The sequence below is a fragment of the Panulirus ornatus genome, chromosome 4, assembly GCF_036320965.1.
Source record: "Panulirus ornatus isolate Po-2019 chromosome 4, ASM3632096v1, whole genome shotgun sequence".
Classification (NCBI taxonomy): domain Eukaryota; kingdom Metazoa; phylum Arthropoda; class Malacostraca; order Decapoda; family Palinuridae; genus Panulirus; species Panulirus ornatus.
In genome coordinates, this window is record NC_092227.1 from 70,340,904 (window position 1) to 70,353,189 (window position 12,286).

The window sequence follows — 12,286 nt, forward strand, 5'->3', positions numbered from 1 at the left end:
CTCAATCAATACCCTCCCATATACTTTACCAGGAATACTCAACAAACTTATACCTCTGTAATTTGAGCACTCACTCTTATCCCCTTTGCCTTTGTACAATGGCACTATGCACGCATTCCGCCAATCCTCAGGCACCTCACCATGAGTCATACATACATTAAATAACCTTACCAACCAGTCAACAATACAGTCACCCCCTTTTTTAATAAATTCCACTGCAATACCATCCAAACCTGCTGCCTTGCCGGCTTTCATCTTCCGCAAAGCTTTCACTACCTCCTCTCTGTTTACCAAATCATTATCCCCAACCCTCTCACTTTGCACACCACCTCGACCAAAACATCCTATATCTGCCACTCTATCATCAAACACATTCAACAAACCTTCAAAATACTCACTCCATCTCCTTCTCACATCACCACTACTTGTTATCACCTCCCCATTTGCGCCCTTCACTGAAGTTCCCATTTGCTCCCTTGTCTTACGCACCTTATTTACCTCCTTCCAGAACATCTTTTTATTCTCCCTAAAATTTAATGATACTCTCTCACCCCAACTCTCATTTGCCCTTTTTTTCACCTCTTGCACCTTTCTCTTGACCTCCTGTCTCTTTCTTTTATACATCTCCCACTCAAGTGCATTTTTTCCCTGCAAAAATCGTCCAAATGCCTCTCTCTTCTCTTTCACTAATACTCTTACTTCTTCATCCCACCACTCACTACCCTTTCTAATCAACCCACCTCCCACTCTTCTCATGCCACAAGCATCTTTTGCGCAATCCATCACTGATTCCCTAAATACATCCCATTCCTCCCCCACTCCCCTTACTTCCATTGTTCTCACCTTTTTCCATTCTGTACTCAGTCTCTCCTGGTACTTCCTCACACAGGTCTCCTTCCCAAGCTCACTTACTCTCACCACCCTCTTCATCCCAACATTCACTCTTCTTTTCTGAAAACCCATACAAATCTTCACCTTTGCCTCCACAAGATAATGATCAGACATCCCTCCAGACATATATATATATATATATATATATATATATATATATATATATATATATATATATATATATATATATATATATATTTTTTTTTTTTTTTTTTTTTTTTTATACTTTGTCGCTGTCTCCCGCGTTTGCGAGGTAGCGCAAGGAAACAGACGAAAGAAATGGCCCAACCCCCCCCATACACATGTATATACATACGTCCACACACGCAAATATACATACCTACACAGCTTTCCATGGTTTACCCCAGACGCTTCACATGCCTTGATTCAATCCACTGACAGCACGTCAACCCCGGTATACCACATCGCTCCAATTCACTCTATTCCTTGCCCTCCTTTCACCCTCCTGCATGTTCAGGCCCCGATCACACAAAATCTTTTTCACTCCATCTTTCCACCTCCAATTTGGTCTCCCTCTTCTCCTCGTTCCCTCCACCTCCGACACATATATCCTTTTGGTCAATCTTTCCTCACTCATTCTCTCCATGTGCCCAAACCACTTCAAAACACCCTCTTCTGCTCTCTCAACCATGCTCTTTTTATTTCCACACATCTCTCTTACCCTTACGTTACTCACTCGATCAAACCACCTCACACCGCACATTGTCCTCAAACATCTCATTTCCAGCACATCCATCCTCCTGCGCACAACTCTATCCATAGCCCACGCCTCGCAACCATACAACATTGTTGGAACCACTATTCCTTCAAACATACCCATTTTTGCTTTCCGAGATAATGTTCTCGACTTCCACACATTCTTCAAGGCCCCCAGAATTTTCGCCCCCTCCCCCACCCTATGATCCACTTCCGCTTCCATGGTTCCATCCGCTGCCAGATATCTAAAACACTTCACTTCCTCCAGTTTTTCTCCATTCAAACTCACCTCCCAATTGACTTGACCCTCAACCCTACTGTACCTAATAACCTTGCTCTTATTCACATTTACTCTTAACTTTCTTCTTCCACACACTTTACCAAACTCAGTCACCAGCTTCTGCAGTTTCTCACATGAATCAGCCACCAGCGCTGTATCATCAGTGAACAACAACTGACTCACTTCCCAAGCTCTCTCATCCCCAACAGACTTCATACTTGCCCCTCTTTCCAAAACTCTTGCATTTACCTCCCTAACAACCCCATCCATAAACAAATTAAACAACCATGGAGACATCACACACCCCTGCCGCAAACCTACATTCACTGAGAACCAATCACTTTCCTCTCTTCCTACACGTACACATGCCTTACATCCTCGATAAAAACTTTTCACTGCTTCTAACAACTTTCCTCCCACACCATATATTCTTAATACCTTCCACAGAGCATCTCTATCAACTCTATCATATGCCTTCTCCAGATCCATAAATGCTGGGTAGTAAAAGCTTTGCGGAAGATGAAAGCCGGCAAGGCAGCAGGTTTGGATGGTATTGCAGTGGAATTTATTAAGAAAGGGGGTGGCTGTATTGTTGACTGGTTGGTAAGGTTATTTAATGTATGTATGACTCATGGTGAGGTGCCTGAGGATTGGCGGAATGCGTGCATAGTGCCATTGTACAAAGGCAAAGGGGATAAGAGTGAGTGTTCAAATTACAGAGGTATAAGTTTGTTGAGTATTCCTGGTAAATTATATGGGAGGGTATTGATTGAGAGGGTGAAGGCATGTACAGAGCATCAGATTGGGGAAGAGCAGTGCGGTTTCAGAAGTGGTAGAGGATGTGTGGATCAGGTGTTTGCTTTGAAGAATGTATGTGAGAAATACTTAGAAAAGCAAATGGATTTGTATGTAGCATTTATGGATCTGGAGAAGGCATATGATAGAGTTGATAGAGATGCTCTGTGGAAGGTATTAAGAATATATGGTGTGGGAGGCAAGTTGTTAGAAGCAGTGAAAAGTTTTTATCGAGGATGTAAGGCATGTGTACGTGTAGGAAGAGAGGAAAGTGATTGGTTCTCAGTGAATGTAGGTTTGCGGCAGGGGTGTGTGATGTCTCCATGGTTGTTTAATTTGTTTATGGATGGGGTTGTTAGGGAGGTAAATGCAAGAGTTTTGGAAAGAGGGGCAAGTATGAAGTCTGTTGGGGATGAGAGAGCTTGGGAAGTGAGTCAGTTGTTGTTCACTGATGATACAGCGCTGGTGGCTGATTCATGTGAGAAACTGCAGAAGCTGGTGACTGAGTTTGGTAAAGTGTGTGGAAGAAGAAAGTTGAGAGTAAATGTGAATAAGAGCAAGGTTATTAGGTACAGTAGGGGTGAGGGTCAAGTCAATTGGGAGGTGAGTTTGAATGGAGAAAAACTGGAGGAAGTGAAGTGTTTTAGATATCTGGGAGTGGATCTGTCAGCGGATGGAACCATGGAAGCGGAAGTGGATCATAGGGTGGGGGAGGGGGCGAAAATTTTGGGAGCCTTGAAAAATGTGTGGAAGTCGAGAACATTATCTCGGAAAGCAAAAATGGGTATGTTTGAGGGAATAGTGGTTCCAACAATGCTGTATGGTTGCGAGGCGTGGGCTATGGATAGAGTTGTGCGCAGGAGGATGGATGTGCTGGAAATGAGATGTTTGAGGACAATGTGTGGTGTGAGGTGGTTTGATCGAGTAAGTAACTTAAGGGTGAGAGAGATGTGTGGAAATAAAAAGAGCGTGGTCGAGAGAGCAGAAGAGGGTGTTTTGAAATGGTTTGGGCACATGGAGAGAATGAGTGAGGAGAGATTGACCAAGAGGATATATGTGTCGGAGGTGGAGGGAACGAGGAGAAGAGGGAGACCAAATTGGAGGTGGAAAGATGGAGTGAAAAAGATTTTGTGTGATCGGGGCCTGAACATGCAGGAGGGTGAAAGGAGGGCAAGAAATAGAGTGAATTGGAGTCATGTGGTATACAGGGGTTGACGTGCTGTCAGTGGATTGAAGCAAGGCATGTGAAGCGTCTGGGGTAAACCATGGAAAGCTGTGTAGGTATGTATATTTGCATGTCTGGACGTGTGTATGTACATGTGTATGGGGGGGGGGGGTTGGGCCATTTCTTTCGTCTGTTTCCTTGCGCTACCTCGCAAACGCGGGAGACAGCGACAAAGTATAAAAAAAAAAAAAAAAAAAAAAAATAATATATATATATATATATATATATATATATATATATATCTATCAACTCTATCATATGCCTTCTCCAGATCCATAAATGCTGGGATATATATATATATATATATATATATATATATATATCCCTGGGGATAGGGGAGAAAGAATACTTCCCACGTATTCCCTGCGTGTCGTAGAAGGCGACTAAAAGGGGAGGGAGTGGGGGGCTGGAAATCCTCCCCTCTCACTTTTTTTTTTTTTTTTTTTTTCCAAAAGAGGGAACAGAGAAGTGGCCCAGGTGAGGATATTCCCTCAAGGGCCCAGTCCTCTGTTCTCAATGCTACCTCGCTAATGCGGGAAATGGCGAATAGTATGAAAGAAAGAAAAAAAATATATATATATATGTTATCCCTGGGGATAGGGGAGAAAGAATACTTCCCACGTATTCCCTGCGTGTCGTAGAAGGCGACTAAATGGGGAGGGAGCGGGGGGCTGGAAATCCTCCCCTCTCTTTTTTTTTTTTTTTTTTTTTCCAAAAGAAGGAACAGAGAAGGGGGCCAGGTGAGGATATTCCCCCAAAGGCCCAGTCCTCTGTTCTTAAAGCTACCTCGCTAATGCGGGAAATGGCGAATAGTTTAAAAAAAAAAAAAAAAAAAAAAATATATATATATATATATATATATATATATATATATATATATATATATAATATATATATATATATATATATATATATATATATATATATATATATATATATATGTATACTTTGAAATGTATAGGTATGCATGTGTGTGTGTGTGGACGTGTATGTATGTACATGTGTCTGTCGGTGGGTTGGGCCAGTCTTTCATCTGTTTCCTCGTGCTACCTTGCTAACACGGGAAACAGCGACAAAGTATAATAAATAATATAAAATAAATAAAAAATATATATATATATGCGTCATGAAGGTAAAATTATTGGACTCCACTTGTATGTGGTTACCTCACATGTGAAGAGTCATCTTCAGCAATGCTGTACCACTGTCAGTGTATAAAAGGGGGTACACTCTCATTGAGGAACTTCTCACCCCAAAGTAATCCATCATCTCTCTGATCCTGATTGGAGTACAACATCAAAGCAGCAGGAGCTATATGAATAGGGTTCTGCAGCTGTATAACTGAAAATAGAAGGGATGATCAACTTGCACTGGGGAGGCAAAAGATCCTCACTCTTTGCCTTTCCTTCTCTTCCTTATTAATGTATATTCTTCTGGTAGTCTCATGGGAGGTTCAGTTTCCTTCTGTTTCAACAACTCTTAAAAACATCTGCTTTGATTCTCCTTATGCAATCTCTAAGCTGGAATTCTTTGCTTTTCTTAATAATTCTGATTACAGCTCTACTCTCTCATTGTTAACATTCCTGATGCTTCTTCACAAGTGATGAAGGTTTCTTGCCCTGCATCTTTTTCACCTATCTCCTTTTACTTTCTTCTTACAACTTCCTTGGTCATGATAAGGTACTGTACTGAACTGTTCAGTTTACTATTCTTACTTATAAGCTAACTTTAAATAAACATAAGAAAGAATGCATGAGGCTGCAGAAATGAGTTAATACAATTACAGATACCAACATCATCACTACTGAAAACCAATATATCAGAAAATATAAAAAACAAAGTAATATATATGACTAAGTTAAACTCATCCACTGATGCATTTCTATGCATTTATGAGGTTTGCCTTCATGCTGGAGTGCTAAATAAAGAAAATCTTTAAGAAAAATTTCATCATAAATAATGTGTCATAATGTGGCTACACATATCTCAAAATGCTTATCCACATCAAATGAATGGAATACATAATATAATATTGTACTGAATGTATAATATATTTTTGGTTAAAGATATCTGTCAAAAATAAAAAGACTGCAATGCAAAAAGACTGCAATGCTAATAACTCATCCATCTGTATATCTACTTATCCAGACATGCAGGATTCTTTGCTTGCTTTCAAACCATGTAGCCTCTGTGCCTTCCCATCTGTCTTATCAATATCTTCTGTTTTGTTTCCTTAATTTCATACTTATCCTACTTCCTTCCTTTAATGCTGTTTCCTCTTTATAATGGATATAATCTTCATCCAATATAATATCATCAATAATGTATGTCTTTCTCCCTCCCACTTCACCACTACTTCCTAATTCAGTCTAACCCATTTGTTGGTTAGAACCTTTACTGTACTTTGTTCTCATCCATTTTAGTTGTTCTTTTTCTTCTTCAGTGCAACTTTTGCCCTCATGCATTCTTTATAAGTGTTCTGTAACTTCCTTATCATACCAACAAAAGTTCCACAAGATAACAATTTTCCCAGGTATTTTTCTCTTAATCTCCTTAATTTCACTTAAGAGTTTATTCTTCAGCCCAAGAAATTTTTCACAATCTTAGTCCAACACCTCTAGCAATTTCCCTTGGCCATTTTCTTTCTACTCTATTGACATTTTCTCATTTAGCCTTTTTCTGGGTCACTCATACTGCCCTCTCATAAGTCTTCTTAGCATTTCTACCCTAATTAAAGAAAATTCTTTCTTCAATTCTCTTGCTCCAAATTCATTTTCAAGCTCAATGACAGTCTCATTTGTTTTATGTGTTCCATGTTATGTAATTACCTATTTGCACAATATAAGAAGGGAGTTTTATGCTTGTGAAGTCCATCTCTGAAACCTAATCTGCTGTCACATGCCTTTAAAAATGTATATACTTTTAGCATTTCCTGTATCTAAATTTGTTCTGTTCAATCATTATTCTGTTACTACAGAATTTCTCCACATTTTCTAAACTAATCTTTTGTTTACTTTCTTGGTGTTCCCTCATTTGGTTATATTTCTTTCATATTAAAATGCAGATCAATACTTCTCTTCAGAACTAATTGAAACTGTAAATGTTGTAATCATGTCTCCATTCTTTTGTTCTCTTCCAGCATGTGCAGTTCAGTAAGTGCCATTCTTACCCTGTAACCAATTTCCCATATTTCAGATACTCTTCTTGCTACCTTCCAGTGGATGTGGTTTGGATATGGATGTATGGGTGCCATATGTGTGGATATCTACTTATTTTGACATGGCTCTTACATAGTACAACGCTAAGCAGACAGTAAGTGATATGTAAATTATGATGGTAGTGCAGCTCAAACTTCTTAGCAACAAATAACACTTGTGCTTAATTTTTTTTTGAACATGTGCATGTAATCTTTAATCTGCATTTTAATAAAATAGGATATCAATGCTTTTCTTTTACTTTGTCAACCTGAATACTGCTTTCATTTCAAAATGCACTTCAGAGCCTTTCAGCCACAGCAAACTACTTATTAATGACTGCCATAAGAAAAGAACATACTTGAAGTTTCTGAGGGACGGAGAGACAGTTTGGACTGAAATATACTCCAAATGCTTTGGATGTGAGAATCTGCAATGGTGATGAGTTATCATTAAATAAAAACATCAGAGCCAACAAATTCCCCAGTTCATTATTACAAAACTATAACTTCTACTACAGTAATTTCCATCCTATAATCTCAGTAGCTCCTGGTTTACACAATGTTAAGTAGAGGGGACCAAAATTTTTGTGTATCAAGTACAAAGCTTCATTACATAATCAGTCATCCTCATGGACTGTATCACCTTGCAGCATCTAGCAAAGGTGTACAAGCCTAGCTGCCAAACTGCTGAAATGACATGCAATGTGGTTAGATAGACAAGTAATAATCAAAGTATAACCACAAAATTAACAATAAGATCAGTAGGAGACTTATCCAGTATGGTTGAGAGGTCGAGTTATTGTGTTTGGTAAATTCATAACCTCCAGAAGGGCCTGCAGCTCTCTAGGAAGCCATAAAGTGTCAAGCTTCAGTTTCTGCACTTGGATCAGGCATAATGTCTTGAGACTAGGTTCTGTAAGACAAGACATTAAGAAAACAAAAAGAAACACTTTCAGTTGTATATCACATACAGCAACGTCCACTTTCATCCAACATTGTCAATCCTCTCTCCAAAAGATGTGAACCCAGGGAATATCAACTCACTATTTCAAAGCATTCTCTCCAAGCTACTCCCAAGTTTCATTGTCTGGATATATGCTTATAACATCAAGGTCGTTAATAGTATCCACAACATCTCACTATATTTGATAATATCTACAGTTTTGATAAACTAACGAGTTACTTTGATGTTACTCTTTCCTTTTTGTGGCATATGAACCTGAGAGTATCGACTCATGAGCATGAAGCCAAATGTGAGTAAACAGTGGCATTCTATGACCTCAGGCCATAAGATCAAGCCATTCATCCTTTAATACCATTGATATATTGATTGTGATATCGATGCTACCTTGACCTAAGTAAGGAATAATTTATTAAAGATTCATAAGCAGAAGTGAATTTCATAAAACACTAATGATGAATGACAATACCCAATACTTGACATCAAATGGTTTAACTGCCAGAGATGTAATTACTTTGGGTGGGGATGGCAGGAGGGTGAGGTTGGCGGAAAGGAAAACATTGTGTGAGGGTAGAGGAAAGTGAAGCATTATGTGTTGAGCCTGACTGATAATCCTAGTTTGAAGCAGTGGAATCAAGTTTTTTGTAAAACTGGTACTAAGATAACTCTAGTAATGATGTTGTATATAAAGCTTCATGCAAGAAGTCATTTTCATAGCACTTCATTGGATTCCCCCTATTTGCTACCCTGCACAACACCCTAGTTTTCTGCACTATGGCTTAAATGTCTAAGTGCAATATATAGAATGCTTTATCTTAAACTTCTTTCTGCAGGCTTGTCCTACAGAAGACCCACAGTAACCTGTAATCACCATATATATAAAAGGATTCTTATTTAATATACAGTCCATATAGCACCACAGAATAATAACTTCCTCAGTCCATCTATCTATCAATCTATATCTCTGGTGCCTATTCCCTGTGGGAACTCCCTCAAGGGGGTGGCTATGGCAAAAGTCTTTACAACTGGTGAAATCCCATTCCAATAGTAAATGAAATGAATTAATGGAGCAAGATTTCAAGTTCAGAAAGCTGTGAAAGAGTAAGATGTAACATTTAAAGAATGATGACACAAAAGACATGACCTTAAATCTTATGAAGATAAGTTTTGAAGATAACTAAATATACATTTCTTGATGTATAACTAAATATATGTTTCAGAGATATCAAGATAGTTTTAGGTTTATTATGGTACGATGATGTATATAAAGACTGATGTCATCAACAACATTAATACAACTTAAGCTGACATAACATAAAAGAGCTTACCAAAATCAAGCACATGTAGATCATTATGATCTTTTAGACGGCGATCTGTTAGCTCTTCCCCAAAGACATCTTCTCCTGAAGCTGTAACTTCTTCGTAATTGTCCTTAGGGCTACACAAAAGATAAATACATACAGTATAATCACATGTACTATAGCATATCAAAAAAGTACTCTGTAAAGGTAGAAATTTGGTTAGTTAGGAACATCTAATAAAAACTACCAAATAACTGAATAAATCAATCATTTTCAGTTCACAGCAATGACAACTTTATCATTCTGCTCCGAAAATAAATGATTTTTTCTAAATTATTACATGATATGAAAAAAGCCTGATATAAGACCGTGAAAAGCATGTTTCTGGGTTAGACTCTTGCAAGCCCCTCACTCATATAATTCTCTGAGATACCATCAAAGCCAGGGGTTGAAAATGAGGGCACATGAGAACTTAAGTGAGTGAGTATTAGTAAACTTTGGGGAGAATAAGATGTTTTGGAAGGATTATTAATAATGTGTGAAAATCAAGAGCACAAAAGGGAGCATTGGTGAAATGGGCAAAGGAAGAAGTGGTAACAGGCAGTGATAAAAGTGAGAGGGAGATGGAGTGAGTACTATGAAGAACTGTTAAATGTGCTCGATGATAAGGAGGCAGATGTAGGGTGCTGGGGTCAGGGCAGTATGCAAAGTAAATGAGTCATGAAGAGTGGTTTGGTGAAGGGAGAAGAGGTAGTGAAAGCCTTACGAAGGATGAAATGCAGCAAGACATCTGGAGTGGATGTTACTGTTGTTGAATTTACTAAGAAAGAGGATGACTATGTTGGTGATAGGATAGTTAGGATTTTCTATGTACATATGGATCATGGTTAAGTACCTGATAACTAGTGGAATGCATGTATAGTGCCACTGTATAAAAGTGAGGGGAATAAAAATGAGTGTTCTAACTAAAAAGGTATAGATTTGTTAAGCATCCCTGCAAGTTGTATGGGACAGTAGTGATTGAGAGTGAAGGCACATACAGAGCATCAGGTTAGGGAGGAACACTGCAGTTTCAGAAATGGTAGAAGATGTGTGGATCATGTGTTTCAACTAAAGAATAAATCTGAGAAATACTTAGAGAAACAGATGGATTTGTATGTGGTATTTATGGATCTGGAGAAAGCACATAATAGGGCTGATAGAGATGCCCTATGGAAGAGCTTAAGGATATAAAGTATGGGAGGAAAGCTGCTAGAAACAGTGAGAAGTTTTCATCAAGGGTGTATGGTATGTGTACGAGTAGGAAAAGAAGAGAGTGAATGGTTCCAAGTTAAAGTTGGTCTGCAAAACGAGTGTGCCATGTTACCATAGTTGCTTGATTTTTTAAATGATGAGGTGGTAAGGGAGGCAAATTCAAGAGTCTTGGAGAACAGGACAAGCATGCAGTATGTAGGGCATGAGAAGGCCTGGGAAGTTAGTCAGCTGTCTGCTGATGATACAGCACTGGTGGTAGATATAAGTATGAAACAGCAGAAGATGGTCACTGAGTTTGGAAAGGTGTGTGAAATGAGGAAGTTGAGAGTAAATGTGAAAAAGGAAAGTTTATTGAGTACAGAAGCATTTAGGGCTAACTTAGTTGGGGTGTGAGTTTGAAAGGAGAAAAATTGGAAGAACTAAACTCAGAGTGGACATGGAAGATAACAGAATATGCAATATAACGGAATCATAAAAGTGGAACCAAGCTTGTCATAGGGGAAATGAGGGAGAGAAGGTATTAGAGGCACTGAAGAGTGTGTTGAAAGAGAGATCATTTGGGAGGGCAAAATAGGCATTTTTTTAAGGTACAGTAATCCTAACATTACTATATGGATGCGAGGAATGGGCTATAGATAAGGTTGTGCAAAGGAGGGTGGGTGTGTTGTAAATGAAATGTTTGAGGACAATATACAGTGTGAGGTGGTGCAATCAACTAAATGATGAAAGGGTAAGAGAGATGTGTGGAAATTAAATGAATATGGTTGAGAGAGCTAAAGAAGATGTGCTGAAATGGTTTGGACACAAAGAGAGAATGAATGGGGAAAGGTTGACAAAGGGGATATATATGTCAGAAGTAGAAAGAACAAGGAGATCAGGGAGACCAACCTGGAAATGGAAGAATGGAAAGAATAAGATTTTTAGTGATTGGGGCCTAAACATGCAGAAGGATGAAAGGCATGCACAGGCCAGAGTGAACTGGGATGATGTGGTATATAGGGATCTGCGTGCTGTCAATGGAGTGACCCAGGGCATGTGAAGCATCTGGGGTCTGTTTGAAGATTAGGAGGTGTGATTTCAGTGCATTACACATGCCAGCTAGAGAATGGATGTGAGCAGATGTGGCCTCTCTTTGTCTGTTCCTTGTGCTATCTTGTTAACACAGGAAACAGCGATCAAATATGAAAGAAAGAAATATATGTATTATTTCATACTTAATGCCATTTCTACCATTAGAAAGGTAGTGCCCTGGAACAGAGGAGAAAGAATGCATTTTTTCATATCCATTCTCTAGCTGTCATGTGTAATGCATCGAAAACAAAGCTCTTTTTCTACAACCAGGCCCCACAAACCTTTACATCGTTTACTTTGGACACTTCAACACCCTGCATCAGTCCACTGACAGCACGCTGACTTTAGTATACTACATCATTCCAATTCACTCTATCCTGTGCAAGCCTAACACCCTCCTGCATGTTCAAGCCCCAACTGCTTAAAATATTTTTCACTCCATCCTTTCATCTCCCATTAGGTCTCTCCCGCCTTGTTCCCTCCACTTCTGACACATATATCCTCTTTGTCAACCTTTCCTCACTCAATCTCTCCATATGTCCAAACCATTTCAGCACACCCTTTTCAGCTCTCTCAACCACACTCTTTAGTACCG

At 39.0% G+C, this 12,286-nt stretch overlaps 1 protein-coding gene across 3 annotated transcripts in view; it reads right to left on the reverse strand.

Annotated features, from left to right (window-relative positions):
* Positions 1-5,556: 5,556 nt before the first annotated feature.
* The window catches only part of LOC139767177 (kelch domain-containing protein 3), a 71,726-nt gene continuing 64,996 nt past the window's right edge, over positions 5,557-12,286 (reverse strand). For 2 of the 3 annotated variants that reach the window (XM_071696221.1, XM_071696240.1), the window contains exons 8-9: positions 9,394-9,503; positions 6,913-8,017 (exon numbers count right to left, since the gene is read on the reverse strand). In XM_071696221.1, coding sequence (XP_071552322.1) covers positions 7,875-8,017; positions 9,394-9,503 — 253 coding nt within the window. In that variant the 3' untranslated portion in view covers positions 6,913-7,874. Of the gene's footprint in view, positions 8,018-9,393; positions 9,504-12,286 lie in introns of all 3 variants that reach the window. The other variant, XM_071696231.1, reaches the window with a different exon arrangement.